The sequence below is a fragment of the Mesocricetus auratus genome, unplaced genomic scaffold (genome assembly GCF_017639785.1).
Source record: "Mesocricetus auratus isolate SY011 unplaced genomic scaffold, BCM_Maur_2.0 Super-Scaffold_100004, whole genome shotgun sequence".
NCBI lineage: Eukaryota > Metazoa > Chordata > Mammalia > Rodentia > Cricetidae > Mesocricetus > Mesocricetus auratus.
This window is the reverse complement of record NW_024429189.1, coordinates 57,664,639-57,679,803: the sequence shown is the minus strand read 5'-3', so window position 1 is coordinate 57,679,803 and position 15,165 is coordinate 57,664,639. Positions and strand designations below refer to the sequence as shown.

Below are 15,165 nucleotides of genomic sequence, written 5' to 3'. Positions count from 1 at the left end.
TTTTGTGATCCACTCTATTTGATGTTCTGTAAGCTTCTTGTACCTTCATTGGCATGTCTTTCTTAAGGTTGGGAACGTTTTCATCTATGATTTTGTTGAATATGTTTTCTGCCCCTTTGAGGTTGTTTTCTTCTCCTTCTTCTATACCTATTATTCTTAGGTTTGGTCTTTTCATGGTGTTCCATATTTCCTGGATGTTTTGTGTTAAGGATTTGTTGGACTTAATATTTTCTTTGGTTTATGAATCCATTTCTCCTAGTTTATCTTGAACACCTGAGATTCTTTCTTCCATCTCTTGTATTCTGTTCGTAATGCTTCTATCGTTAGTACCTGATCATTTGCCCAGCTTTTCTATTTCCAGCCTTTCTTCACATTGTGTTTTTTTATTGTCTCTATTTCAGTTTTCAACCCTTGCACTGTTTGCATTGTTTCTTGCAATTTTCAGTTTATCTTTTCGTCCATTTGTTGCATTTTATGAATTTTTTGGTTTGTTCTTTCTTCCATTTCTTGCATTTTCTTTATGCTTTTTCTTCCATTTCTTGCATTTTTTGCTTTGTTTTTTTCTTCCATTTCTTTCCTTTTTTGTTTTGTTTTTTTCTTCCATTTCCTGCCTTTTTTGGTTTGTTTTTTCTTCTATTTCTTGCATTTTTTGGTTTGTTTTTTCTTTCATTTCTTGCATTGTTGCTTGTTTTTTCATCCATTTCTTTGAGGGCTTTTCCTACATCCTCTTTTAGGGCCTCTATCATTTTCATGAAGGCTGTTTTAAGGTCATTCTCTTCTGCTTCATTTGCATTGGAATGTTGGAGTTTTGCTGGTGTGGAGTCTGTAGAATTTGCCTGTGCATATTTGTTTTTCTGTTGCTGAGTGTGTTTTTGTATTGTCTCTTTCCCATGTCTTCTTCTAGTGTGTGCAGAAAGAGCCCCTTACTGGTCTTGTGGTTACGGGACTAGAGTTCCCTTTTGTTGGGTGCTAGCAAGTCCAATAATCTGGTAGTTCTTCTATTCCTAGTCTTCGTTCTGGTCTTGTGGGTGGAGAAGAAGACCAGGAATCTGGGCTGCTCAGCCTCCTACCTGGCCCTCTGGTCCCTTTGCTGGATCTGCTGATTTCCTGGTCTCGTTTGTGGGAAAGAAGAGCTGGAATCTGGGATGCTTGGTTCCCCCTGGGATTGGAAACTCTGTGCAGTTCCCAGGCAATCCCAAGGTACTGCAACACAGGCCTGGATGCAGGGCCTGTTGTACGTGGTCCCGCCGGACCAGCTGGTCTGATTTTTCTTTTACAAAGATTGATTTTAGCCCTAAGTAGATTGGTACCAAATTCAGAATATAGACAAATAATAATTGAATCTTTTGTTTTTGAAAACGCTAATTCACAATGCAAAAGTATAACTAGGTCTTTAAAGGCAAGATCAGCACTCACAGAGAAATGGATTTGAGATACCGTCAATATTGAATGTTATAACCATGATGGTAATTAGATACGACAGGTAATTTCCAGAGCCTTGAAGAAAAATCAAAATGTCCGGTGTTTTAATTGTGTGGACAAGGTCACCTAAAAAGGGATTGTAGGCAGGGAGTTCCAAGAAATAATGTTTTTTTTTCTAAAAATAATCAGAACAGAAGGCCCCTACCTTCTGTAGTATGTAGAGGGTATGGCAAAGGCTGACATTAAATCAATGAATGCAAATCAATAATGGGTGAGCAAGATAACCATTTGCCATGCAGAAATGCCTTGGGGATGGTCTCTCAAAGACCCCCATATCAAATTTGGCTGAGTCATTCCATGTCTTCATGGGGGAAACTTCTCTCCAGAGCAATTAATGGACCTAATGCCTATTATAAAATCCCATATTGCTCTGGATTATAGAAAAGCTTTAGAAGATGAAACACAACTTTTAGGAGAAGCCATAAAGTAAATATTGTAACATTACATTTGAACAAGCAGGACCTCTTGATTATAAGAGGTGATAGTTGATCAAACAACATGGCCATTCAATCTAAACTAACTTATAAGACTAACAAATGCTTTTGATTTGATCAGATATAACTTTCCAAAAGGAAATCTCCTCAAAGTTAGAGTGGGGCAGTTTGTTTTTTTTTTCTTTTTAGGATAATGAAGGTATCCATCTAAAGAATCTGAAGACCACTGAATAAATGAGACATCTGAAGAAAAAGGATGAATCATCCAGAGAAGAAAAAGAATAAATTGGTGTACTAGTCATGCCTCAAAAAGGATAAAATTTCATAAATCTTCCCAAATGTTTGTTTCTTCTGTTCTCTACAGATACACACTGCAAATGGTCTTTTTGTAATTCCAGTTCAATAAAAATTAAGCTGACTTTGGAGTTGACGATGGGGGAGGTCCTTCTTATTCTCTGAATATATTTCTCCTATTGACTTAATAAAACATTGATTGGCCAGTAGCCAGGCAGGAAGTATGGGCAGGGTTACCAGAGTAAGGAGAATGCTGGGTAGAGGGAGAGAGAGAGAGAGAGAGAGAGAGAGAGAGAGAGAGAGAGAGAGACAGAGACAGAGACAGAGAGACAGAGAGAGACAGAGACAGAGACAGAGACAGAGACATACAGAGAGAGGCAGACAGAGAGACAGAGAGAGAGAGAGAGAGAGAGAGAGAGAGAGAGAGAGAGAGAGAGAGAGAGAGAGATGCCATGTAGCTACCAGGAAGATAGGATGCCCAGGCATTCTCCAGTAACATAAGACCATGTGGAAATATATACATTAATAGTTATGGGTTAATAATTAAGAGAGAGCTAGTCAATAAGAAGCCTGAGCCATCTGCCAAACAGTTTATAATTAATATAGCATCTGTGTATTTATTTGGGAATAACGAACCATAGGATCAGGCTGGGCAGAAATCTCTGTCTACAGAGTTGCAGCATGACTTTCTCCTTCTGTAAAACCAAGCACGATTTTTAAAGGAAAATCTAAAATATTTATCTTATGTAAGAAGAGCCATCTGTTATGGGACAGAAGAAAAATCATAATTAAGGGATGATTCTGTTGCCACTAGTCTCATAATTCTTTGGTTTTATTTTGACTGTTTAAAACTTTTCTTAAGGCATAAATACTGTCTCAAAAACTTCTAGTTACTTAAAATATTTATAATATATTAGTGAATGTGTGCACACAAACACCCAGTAGTTTGATTGAAATTGTGCCACTTGGGGTGATAATGCCTTCCCCAAGAACCCACAGACTATTTAACAAAAGTTTCAGTGCCAGTGGCAGGCATAATAAACTTCTTAACTTGTTGGTCTGGGAAAATGAAGATATTTCCCAGATAGTATAGGCTATTGCTGTTGCCACTAGTTTCCACAAATAACTTGAAGGTAAGACCCTATTGTTGAAGGCACCATACACTTTGGACATAGGACTTGGAGGAATTATGATAGTACTCACATGGAGGCTTCCTCCCTGAGGAAAAAAGAAGAGAGTTCAGTTGTCCTGCTCTTAGGCCCTTGAGTCTGGCTCATACCACTGGAGGCAGATCTACTGCTTTGCCCAGGTGAGGTGCAGGTCCTGCTCTTCTGATAGCTCTAGGGGGAATGCAGGCAGGGGTTCAATTCTCCTAATGTCACCACCTTAGGGCCAGCTCATCTGTATCCCTGCCAGCAGAATCAACTCTAGTGTGCTGCCCAGTTGAGGTGTAGGATCCCCTCTCCCATGTGCTATAGCTGGTGAGGAGCAGGGCTAGCTTATCCACTCTCTTTCCTGCTCTCTTGAGTTGGGAGGTCTTCTCTGCCTCACCCACTCAATCATATACAAGATGAGGAGTGGAGTCATATTTCCCATGCATGTTCACAGGCCAGATTGCCTGTGCACTCACCAACCAGGTGAGCTCTACTATGTTGTCTGGTGAGGTACACAGCTGCTCTCCTGAGTGCTGAAGCTAGTGAGGGGCAGTGTCAGGTGGTGAGGGGTGAGGAGCAAGGGTTGAAGAGGTATCTTTCCCTTACCCATGCCACTTCATGACAGAGAGAAGGGCTAGCTCTTGCATTCCTCCACCTCTATGGCCAGCTCATCACACCCCTGCCAACTTTACAGCTCTACTGTGTTGATCAAGCTAGGTACAGGCACACTCTCCTGAGTGCTGAAGTTGGTGAAAAGCAGGACCAGTTTTTCCTAATGCTGTAACTAGTGAGCAGTGGAACTTACTCTGCCAGAGGCATCAACATAGATCAGCTGCAGCAGGGCCATGGACCCAGGTATGGTCCTTGGTGGCTGCCCAGGCACTGACAATACCATGGCAGCATGTCTACAGAAAGCCAATATATCCCCAGGTAACAGCCTAAACCCTGGACATTTGCTGGGCCTTTGACAGTAAGAGGAATCACAGATATCAACACATACTCTGACTACAGTAGGATCATGGATCTATATATTGTCTTGGCTTTAGTTTGGGTCCATATTGCACCATTACATGGCTCTATGTACAGCATAAGCCACCCAAATGTTTGTGGCCCTGGTGGCAGCTTGACCATCAAAGACTAACATAGCCTTAAGTGTTGGCCAAGGCTATGGGCTTCTAAATACTTATTCTTATATCCACAGGTAAGTGTAGCTCTCACCCTCTCACAGAAGAAGCTTCTTGGGGCTGGAGAACTAGGTCAGGGAGTAAGGGAACTTTTTGTTCTTGTAAAAAAATCTTTGTTTCCATTATCCACATGAGCTCTCAATCACCTACCTGTAACTCCAGTTCCAGGGAATCGGATGCCCTTTTCTGATTATATATTCCCAGCACACATGTACACTCACACCCAACCCTCTACCCACCCCCCTCCCACTCAACCACTAAAAATGAAAAAAGAAGCTTCTTTCTGAAGCAGAGTGGGACCATTGCAGAAATGTACAGCCCCTCAAAATTCAGAGAATACCTGACTGTGATGTACCCAGCCCAAACTGGGATATCAGTAACACAACTGATACATCTCAGACTCTGGGAACATCCCAAAGGAAGGAGTAGAAAGGGTGTAAGAGCCAGAGTGTCAGGAAATCTGCTGTGACATAGTGTTTTCTTTTTTATGACAGGGAAGCTGCACCCGTGAAATCTCAACAACGTCACTTCCTAAAGAAGACCAGAAAAGTGGTAACAACAGATGGTATGTAAACATGGATGGGAAAAAAATCTCACAAGGCCCTAGTTATAGATGAAGAGACACAGGAAATTAATGTCTGCTGAGAGAGTGATAGCCAAACCAGTCTTCTTTAGTCATGAGGTTGTCTAATCACAAGTCAGCTCTAAACATGTACATATGCCAGCAAAGTCAAATTGATCCTGTAGGGGTAAGGGTTCTATCTGTCTGTCTATCTATCTATCTATCTATCTATCTATCTATCTATCTATCTATCTATCATCTGTCTATCTATCATCTATCTACCTATCCTCACAGAAATTGCAGATGTTATGAATTTGAGAGGGATTAGGGACAAGGGATGAGCTGAAGTGGGAAGAGGGAGGAAGGAATTAGGGAAACATTGTGGTCCTGTATAAACTTCTTAGAAAAAACTATTATCCCAATCCTTAAAGAGAAGGATATGGCATAGATTTCCCATTTAAGGTTGAGATTTCCCTGCATGTTGGCCAGTTGTGATTTTCTGTGATAATTACTGTCTACGTCAAAAACTTCTCTGATGGTGGTTTAATAATGCACTGACCTATGAGAGCAGCAACACATCATTAAGAATAATTTTAATTGTTAGGTCCATTTAGTAAGATAATAGTAGCGTATTTCCCCTTGAGGTTCATGATCTATCTAGTCTTCAGTTCTTGGCATTATTGACAGTGTCAGGTACAAGTTCCATATCATGGAGCCTTAAATACAAATAGAGTGGTTTGTTGCTCCCATAAAATGCATGTCACTATTTTATTGGTCAGCATATCTTACCAGACAGCTCACATGAACCCACAGAAATTGTGATGGCATGCATAACACCGGCACAGGCTCATGTTAGATAAAATCCCAGCATGGGTAAAGGGAGATGGCTATGAAATATCACCCTTAACTAAGGAGCTATTGGTGTTTGGTTAATTATTGAAGGGAAGGTCAGTTTTTGTCAATGGAGTGATACCTGCTATAAGAACCACACTCTAGGGAAGGCCTCACCCCAGGTGCCAGTCCTAACCTGACTCCATTTTTTTGTTTGATTGAGAGAAAAGAAGTGGGGGAGGGAGGGAGAGAGGTAGAGGGAGGGCATTAGTTGGGCTATTAAAATTAAGTGGGTAGAGAAGTAGGGAGGACCTCGGAGAAGTTGGGGAGGGGAATGGATATGATAAAAATACATGGAATAAAATTGTCAAAGAACGAATACATGCTTAGGAGTTGAAGAAATGATTCATAGGTTAAGAGTATTTCCGCTCTTACAGAATACCCGAATTCAGTTTGTGGCTTCCAAATCAGACAATTTATGACTGCTTATGACTTTAGTGCCTGACCTTGGTAATCATCACTGGCTGGCTTCTCTTCAGGCACCTGCATGTATGCGGTTACATATAAACTAGGTAAGCACACACACAAATAAAATTACACCAATATTTTAAGAAAGTAGAACCTGTGACTTCTTCCTTTCTTGACTATTGCTAGGCATAGCATTGTGTGGGCCCAGTACAGGTAGCTACAATTGGTGTGAGCTAATAACTGCAATTGTGTGAATTATGAGTAATGGCATTGTGTGGCTCCTCACCCTATCTATCTTCCAACTCTTAGAAACTTCACCTCTTTTGCAGTATTTGCCAAGCCTCATAGGGTGAGTCTTACTTAGTGTCTGAAAACACATTTGTCATTTACTCTGTATCTTAGAAAAGTAAGCTTCTCTGATTAAGGCTGGGAACCACTTTTCTCTATGACTATAAATACAAGTATTTAGATAGTTAGATGTTTGTGATTCTATTTACACTTTATTCACAAGTTTCTCACATGGGCCTACTACCTCTCAAGATTTGGATTGTTAGTCAGGCTCACTGTACCAATCATTGGATCCTTCTTCTCCCCTGAGGAGTGAGCCTGGAATCTTACCAAAGAAAAGCTGGTTACTTACAACACAGTCACTTTTAGCTATTTAAATAACATTCATTGAAGAAAAACTGGAGAGATAAGTTACTCAGACTCTGATTTCAGGTTAACAATTAGCTCGGTGCTGTAGATGAATTTCTGGTCAGTCTTATTCACATTCAGAGGGATAGTAAGGATGGGATAAGTGTCATTTGGGCAATGGCTTTTAATATTAATTGTATTTCACCTGTGAAATGGCACAGGGTAGAGTTATCTATAGCATAAAGTTCATGCATTCATATTCTAAGAATTTAAGCATGAGAGTGAAGGCTGCTAGGATTTCTAGAGTCTGTATCAAAGGAGCTGCCTTTCCTTTCAGTCGCTCTGCATTTACAACTGGAAAGCTGAGAGGAAGAAGTTTGACTCTCAAGGACCAACTGTGCTGCTCTTAAAGCTTCCCATCCATGCTCAAAGACTGAGAGTCTAAGGGAATGCTTGGAGGCATTGGCTCTGGGAGGATTCTCATCCAGGGAATACTGTATCAGCTGTTGATACCTGGAAATCAATCTTGCTTTTCCTTAAGTATGATGACCTAGTTCCTAGTGTCCAGATCAAGAATATTGGCAAAAGCACTGGAAGAAAATTAGTAAACCTTATGATTTCCCTGAGTCTCACAGGGAACTAGGTGAATCAGTGATGTTGGAGCCATCCATCCCTGTCTTGTGAACATCAGAGGCCACAGATATGAAGGAGAGTAGGGTAGGTGTTTATGGTAGGGTTTGTGTGAGGCAAGGGGGGAAAATATAACTAAATTATAATCTCAATTACTAAACAAAAATGAAAAAAGTTGAATTGTGTTTAAACACAGTATCAGTACACTTACTATCTGGGACAGTGCATCATTGACTGGAATAAGAAGTCTTAGACTTGCAGAGAACATAAATGTTGGTAAGTAGGACAAGCATAGATTTTCTTTTCTTATTTTTAAATTTTTTTTTGGTTTTTACGAGACAGGGTTTCTCTGTATTGTTTCGGAGGCTATCGGTCCAGCCTGGCCTCAAACGCACAAAGATCCGCCTGCCTCTGCCTCCCGAGTGCTGGGATTAAAGGCGTGCGCCACCACTGCCCGGCTTTATTTTTAAATTTTATTTCATGATTTTCTTTTACAGAAACACTGTTTTAGATAGTAAATCGACATGACAATCGTTTTGGCTGCACATATTTTTTAGTGAGGCAAATGCTGATTGAGTCTATTTTAAGTATGTTTTAAGTATCTATGACAATGGGGTAGTTTTTAACGTTATGTGGAATTGTGCAAACTAAACTCTAGCCATTTGCAGGCTGCAAACATGACCTATGATACTTATGTACCAGCATATTCTTCTGTCGTTAATCCTAAGGATCATAAATATCAAAGTAAATTTGATAAAACTTTGGATTTCAAAAGTTGTTTGAAATAATATCTACTTAAAAATGAATCTGGGTTGATAAGATGCAAGTCTGCCAACCTGAGTTTGATCCCTGGGACAACCCACGTAAAGGTGGAAGGGAGGAATGAATTTACTTCACAAAGTTGCCAGCTGGCCTCACTTTATTCCGTTACACACACACACACACACACACACACACACACACACACACACACACACACACACCACATATACACACACTCCAATTATTAAGAATCTTCCTCAAATGATTCTAGATCCATTCTTTCCTAAGTTTCCTCTTCATTTTTCTTTTTTCACTTTTTAAATTCCCTTCTTTTCTTTCTTCTATTCTTACTCTTTGTTTTCTCTGCTTCATTTGTTCTGTCATACAATTCCTCTATCCACACAAATTGCTTGTACTGTCTTCAAGTGTTTTATAGCTTCTAGTCCAGCTCTGTATTTACAAACACAAACTCATTGTTTATCTGAGTAGCAAGCTTAGTTTAAATTGTCTCCACCTTTAGCATTTTCTATGGATTGGCATATGGCTTTAACAAAAGAATCCAGAAAGGCATAACTTCTACATAAGAAAAACAAATCAAATATATTGTCTTGTGAAGGATGCTTTTCCTCCTCCTTTTAATATGATGAACTTTATTTTTGACATTCATTCTTTTCTGTCTTGTTCAGAAAATCGAAGGTTAACCTCTCATTATCCCATTTTCACATTCTTTCTCTTTTAGACCTGTTCACAGACTGTTTTAGAAATAGTTGTCTTCATTAATATTTCAATGAGAAATGGAAAATTATACAACAAAATAAAATAGTAGATTAAACACATTTTAATTTTTTTCAATAATTACAAATTTATGCATATTTTTCCTTAGGTTGATAGATTTAAAATATATTTATAGAGATATAAGATATCATGTATCTTATATTTATATTATGTATATTATATTTATCAATTAATAATAATAATAATAGATTCAGAACTCCAAAATATACACCTGTACTTTTAAGTGCATTCATTCATCATTCTTTTTCCTAAATACATTCAAAATTTCCTTCTCCCTTTCTTTCTCTTTTGCCCTTTTTCTTTCTGCTTCTGTCAGGAAATTTTTGAGCATTTATGTTTTGGCCAGGAGTAGGATGAGAATGCAGCAAGCAGGACTTTTACGTACAAGGACTTATTGCTAAATGCTGAGTAGTGAGCAAGAGACTGTGTGATAGTTTCTGTAATAGACATTTGTTGCAACACCTGAACTTGCATACTGAAGAAACTGAGAAGCTTCCAGACAAGTGAGGCAGAAATAAATGGCCCATGAAAGTCACTGAGTGTCCTTGAGTCTTTTGTATGAAGTAAAACTAGAAAAAGGAAAGGATTTTTTCTCTGATATGTTCATAAACTTTCAGGTAAAATGCATGGATTTTTGTGTAGATTTTGTGTGATGTACATATGGACAGATCACGGATTGGCTCTTAAAACTTCATGAATCATAGTGTTCTCTTTTACTTCAAAAATCACTTTTTATAAACTTAAAAAATTGAAAACATCTGAGAAATTACACAAAATAAATATGCTTTCACTGTCATATATGTAATGCAAAAAATGAAATAGTTGTTATGACATTGTACTTCCTTTGATGTTTTTATTCCTGAGAACTTTATACATGTGCACAATGAAACCTGATTATGTTTATCTCCTCCCCCCCAAATCCCTTCTACATCCTCCTTCACAGGCCCTCTCCCGACTTTATGCCTATATTCTTTTTTACCCACTAGTTAGTGGTGCCCAAATGTATGAGGGTGTGGGGCCTCCTACTGGAGCATGCTTTTGTTTCTTGTAAAACCGAAAGAAACAAGGCAGCCAGAGTTTAAGTATTGTGAGTATGTCGTTTATTTTTAGGACTTTCACATGCCTGTGGAGCTGAATTGATAGCAAAGATGAATAATATCACCGAATTCATCCTTATCGGCTTGACTCAAAATATGGAGCTTCAGATATTTTCGTTTGTCGTGTTTCTCATTGTCTATCTGCTCACCTTGGCTGGCAACATGCTTATTATGGTCACTATCAGCAGCAGCAAGGCCCTAGGATCCCCGATGTACTTCTTCCTCTATTTCCTGTCCCTGATTGATGGCTGTTGCTCCTCGTCCATGACTCCTAAGATGCTGGCTGACTCTCTCTCTGTGAGGAAAACCATTTCTTTCAGTGGATGCATGACTCAAGTATTTGCTGAGCATTTTTTCGGTGCTGCCGAAATCATTCTTCTCACAGTGATGGCTTATGACCGCTATGTGGCCATTTGTAAACCCCTGCACTACACGACCATCATGAACAGATTTGTGTGTGGCCTCCTGGTGGGAGTGGCCTGGGCTGGAGGTTTTATCCATGCAACCATTCAGATCCTCTTCACAGTTGGGCTGCCTTTTTGTGGTCCCAATGTCATAGACCACTTTATGTGTGACCTGACGCCACTGTTGAAACTTGTCTGCATGGACACACATACCCTGGGTCTCTTTGTTGCTGCCAACAGCGGCTTCATCTGTCTACTAAACTTTCTACTTCTGATGATCTCCTATATAATCATCCTAGATGCTCTGAAATCTCACAGCAAGGAAGGAAGGCACAAAGCGCTCTCCACATGTGTTTCTCACATCACTGTGGTCATCTTATTTTTTGTGCCTTGCATATTTGTGTACCTGCGCCCAGTAGCGACTTTCTCTATTGATAAAGCTGTGGCTGTATTTTATACCATGATAACTCCTATGCTAAATCCCTTAATTTATACACTCAGAAATTCAGAAGTAAAAAATGCTATGAAGAAATTCTGGTTCAAAAGTTTACTTTAATGGAGAAAGAACCATATAACATTAATTATCTTTCAAAGAATATATAGAAAAAAAGCATCACTCAAGATTTTGAACTAGGTAAAGAGTATATGTTAAAGTGTGTTGTTAGTATGTAAAGCTCTCTAAGAAATGATCATATGTTAAATTATGGTTACAAAAATATCTCACTTGGGTTTGTTCATTGCTCATTTGTTTGTCAAACTTCAGTGTACTGTGAGAGTCAGTTAAGGTTCTTGTTGAAGAGCATGTTCCAAGGACACAGTTCTAGTAGTTTGAGACTGGAGGGATATTATTAATAGTCATATCTTCATTTGTTGTAAATTTTCTGAATTTATATATACAAATTCCCTTTATACGCACTTTAAGAAATAATGTATTTGCCTATTAACATATTGTATCATTAAATAATTTTTGGACTATTCCTTTCATAGCAAAACTACTCCTTTCCACCTGTGACATTCAGGAGAGCTGACTTCGGAGGCATGGGAATGGAAGGGTTGGTCTTGCTCCTCATCAAGTGTAGCTGTCTGGAGAGTGGGCCCTGGACAAAACAATAGAGCTGGCTCCGGTGGTGTGAGTGCTGGTGAGAAGGGCTCTAGGATTTGCTAGCAGGAGAACTGGGCTCTCTTCTTTGTGCCTGATGCATTGGGAAAGCTAGGCAGGGTGGTGAGCTGGAGAGCTCACCTGGGTAGTGACAATGAGGGAAATCTGGGGGACTGACCAATCCAGCTACCACCCAGACCCAGAACAAGGACTGCTAACTAGGTAGCCTATCCCAACACCCACCTCATCTATGAACTGTTAGAGTATGTGAAGGAGCCAGACCTGTAGGATCTTCATGACATAGGTAAATAACAGAATATCCAAGAGGAGTCCCAGTGAGGGCCCAGTATCAAGGATGTAGCAGAAGACAGGGACCTTGAACCAGACCAATGACTCATTGCAATGAACACTTACAAATAAAAATGTATCTATTAAAGGGTATACTATGTAACTCACTGGGCCACACTACAACTTCCATGATGAGATTTTAAAATTTGTTTTGTTGCTTTTTTTGCGGGGAATTTTACTTTTACATTTGTTTTGCGGGGTATAGGGTATAATTGAGGAGAGGGGGGATGAGTAGGATTACGATACATGGTGGAAAATCCACAAATAATAAAATGTTAAAAAATAAGAAAATATCTCCCTAAAAACTGATGATAATAACAAATTTAGGTCTTCATGAATTGTGTAATAAAAGGCTGTATTCTTAACTACACTTAGTCTGTAGTTAAGTCCTACTTCCTTATAGGTCTTTGACTGCTCATGCAGTCATTCTTCACTCTTTCAATCACCACATACAACTTTAACATCTTCTCAATAACATTTCACCATCTGAGTAGCTTATTTCCTTAATAAATTATCTGAAAGTAGGAGTATAGACTGTTTTATCCACTACCACTTTTCTAACACCTAGACTTGGTAGAGAACAAATATTCACTAAGTAAATGATCATCAATTCCATTTGACATTCAAGAATAAATTCATTTTAAAAAGATGTTTGATAAGTGGTCTGTTTATAACATTGGTTACTTTTAATTTTTGCTAATAAATTGAAATTGAGACATTAAGACCAGTTTGGTATACCAGCCAGGATTCTTCTTAATTACACAGGATCATCTGGAGTTAGTAGGAGGGGTTTATCATATGCCATGTATTTGGCTACACAGATACTTTAGGGTTAGAATCACAGAGTGAAAGAACTGCCAGGAAAACTTGCTGAGGCACATTTGGTAGAGTAGCCTTTCTGGAGGATGTATGGCTAATGCTGAGATCTTGAACACGTGCTCACAGTAATGTCTCTGAAAGTGTATGCTTTTCCTGATCCAAGGATCACTCATTTCGATAGACACAAGCAGAACCCAACCACAGGTAATCACCTCCCAAGTCACTCATATTAAAAAAAAAAAACAAAGCTAAAACCAAACCAACCCAAAACAAAAAAACAAAAACCACAAAAAGTTTGTACCTTATGTGTATCTGTCATAATGTAAGGAGTCCATATACATTATATTGTGTTACTATAATGCTGTGTGCTACATATTCTTGATTTTGTTAGTAACCCATTTATATGCAATCTCTAGGTTTTAGAGCATTCCCTCATTCACTGACTCCTAGTGCTCTCCCCTCTCAACTGTGTCACAGTTTTTCACACATAAAATTTAGGTGACACATTCAAACCATAGTACCCAATGTCAGTATCATGTATCACAATGGTTAGGTTTTTAAACAATTGATTAGTTCATAATAGTATAATTAACATTCAATGTTCATAGTTTAAAATGGAGCACATTTGTGGTGGTACGTTTTTTTGTGGCCTTGGAAAAATACACATAAAAATCCTCTTTCATAGCATCATACAGAATACAATGTTACACATCCATTATCATAGATTCTACAGAGTACAGTGATATGCATCCACTATCAGCATCATACAGAGTACAGTGATGCGATCCACTATCAGCATTATACAGAGTAGTTTTTCTGAAGTGAAAAAGTGTTACACCAATTTGCTTTCTCCTAAATGATTACATCCATTGATATCTCCTTTCATCAAGCTTTTCTCTCAGCCTGATCTCTTGGGGAAGGGCCTGGGCCCTGATCTGGACGAAATGGCAGACTCTGGGGATACCCCAAGGAGGTTTTCGCCCTCCCTGGGGAATGGAGTGGGGATTGGGTAGGGGCCTGAGGAAGCTGGGAGTGGGGGAGGAGGGGAGAGAGAGGGAGCTGGGATTGACATGTGAAGCAAGCTTGAAATAAAAAATCTAATAAAAATAGCAAGGAAATTGAGTCAGGTTAGATCATTAATGGACAGTGAAAATATTGTACATATGCAGAATGACTTTTTGTTTACCCATAAAGAAAAATGTAATTACAAAACTTTCAGAAACATGGCTAGGAACTGGAATATATTGAAGTGACTTGGGCTCTGAAAGACAAGTATCACATGTTCTTCATTGTAGTGAGCATGTGCAGATTCCAGGAAATAGAAAGGGGGCATGTGAGGTTGGAAAAACAGGCTTCAAGGGGTAAGTGATCAGGAAAGGTAAGGGAATCTATGTGGTGCAAAATTCACAGAGGGAGATGAGAGGAAAAGAAGGCCAACAGAAACTTAGAATTATATGGAAATGTCATCAGGCAACTTGCTAGTTAGTAAGCCAATTAAAGAGGTTAAAAAGTAAAAATTCTAAAGAGGGCTGAGGCACTTCTCATGCCCTTTCCTCTCTTCCTCCATCTTGAGTTTTCTACTCTCCCATTTCCTCCTCCTCCTCCTCCTCCTCCTCCTTCTCCTCTTCCTCCTCCTCTTCCTCCTCTTTGTTTCTGTATTCTGTTTTCCTTCCTTTATTTGTTCTTTCAATGCTGGAGACTGAATCCAAGGCATTGTGCTGAATTTCCTAATGCTATACTAATACTCTACTGAACTGTATGTTAAGCCCTTAGCCTTTTACAATGTTGAATCTGCCTACATATAAAGATGATTCCAATCTCTCCTATGAATTTCAGCTCTATTATCACTTTTAAAATGACCTTTTATAATTACCTTAGTCATAGTTTATCTCACTGTTTTCTGTTATAATACTGGAATGATTGTTTTGTTAGCACCAATCATGGATTATAGCCATATTTTATTTTATAAGTTGCTCCCATTTTTGTTTTAAAAGGCCATGACCTTGAAAGAGAGCAAAGAGAAACATATGGGAGGATTTGAGGGAAATTTCTATTTTTGAGGTGAGATACATAATTATACTATAATCTCAAAAATAAAATTAAGAACCTTAAATTTGGGAAAGAAGAATGAAAAAACCAAAATGATATAAATCCAGCACAGATAAG

At 38.9% G+C, this 15,165-nt stretch overlaps 1 protein-coding gene across 1 annotated transcript; it reads left to right on the top strand.

The window, feature by feature from the left end:
- Positions 1-10,374: 10,374 nt before the first annotated feature.
- LOC101830739 (olfactory receptor 4C12-like) lies at positions 10,375-11,289 on the top strand. The gene has a single exon (XM_005064971.2). It carries the CDS (start codon positions 10,381-10,383, stop codon positions 11,287-11,289), a length of 909 nt encoding a protein of 302 aa, XP_005065028.1. The 5' UTR covers positions 10,375-10,380.
- Positions 11,290-15,165: the final 3,876 nt, after the last annotated feature.

Excerpts from the sequence above, each read along its gene's own strand:
- LOC101830739 (XM_005064971.2), top strand. The coding sequence starts at position 10,381 with ATGAATAATATCACCGAATTCATCCTTATCGGCTTGACTCAAAATATG.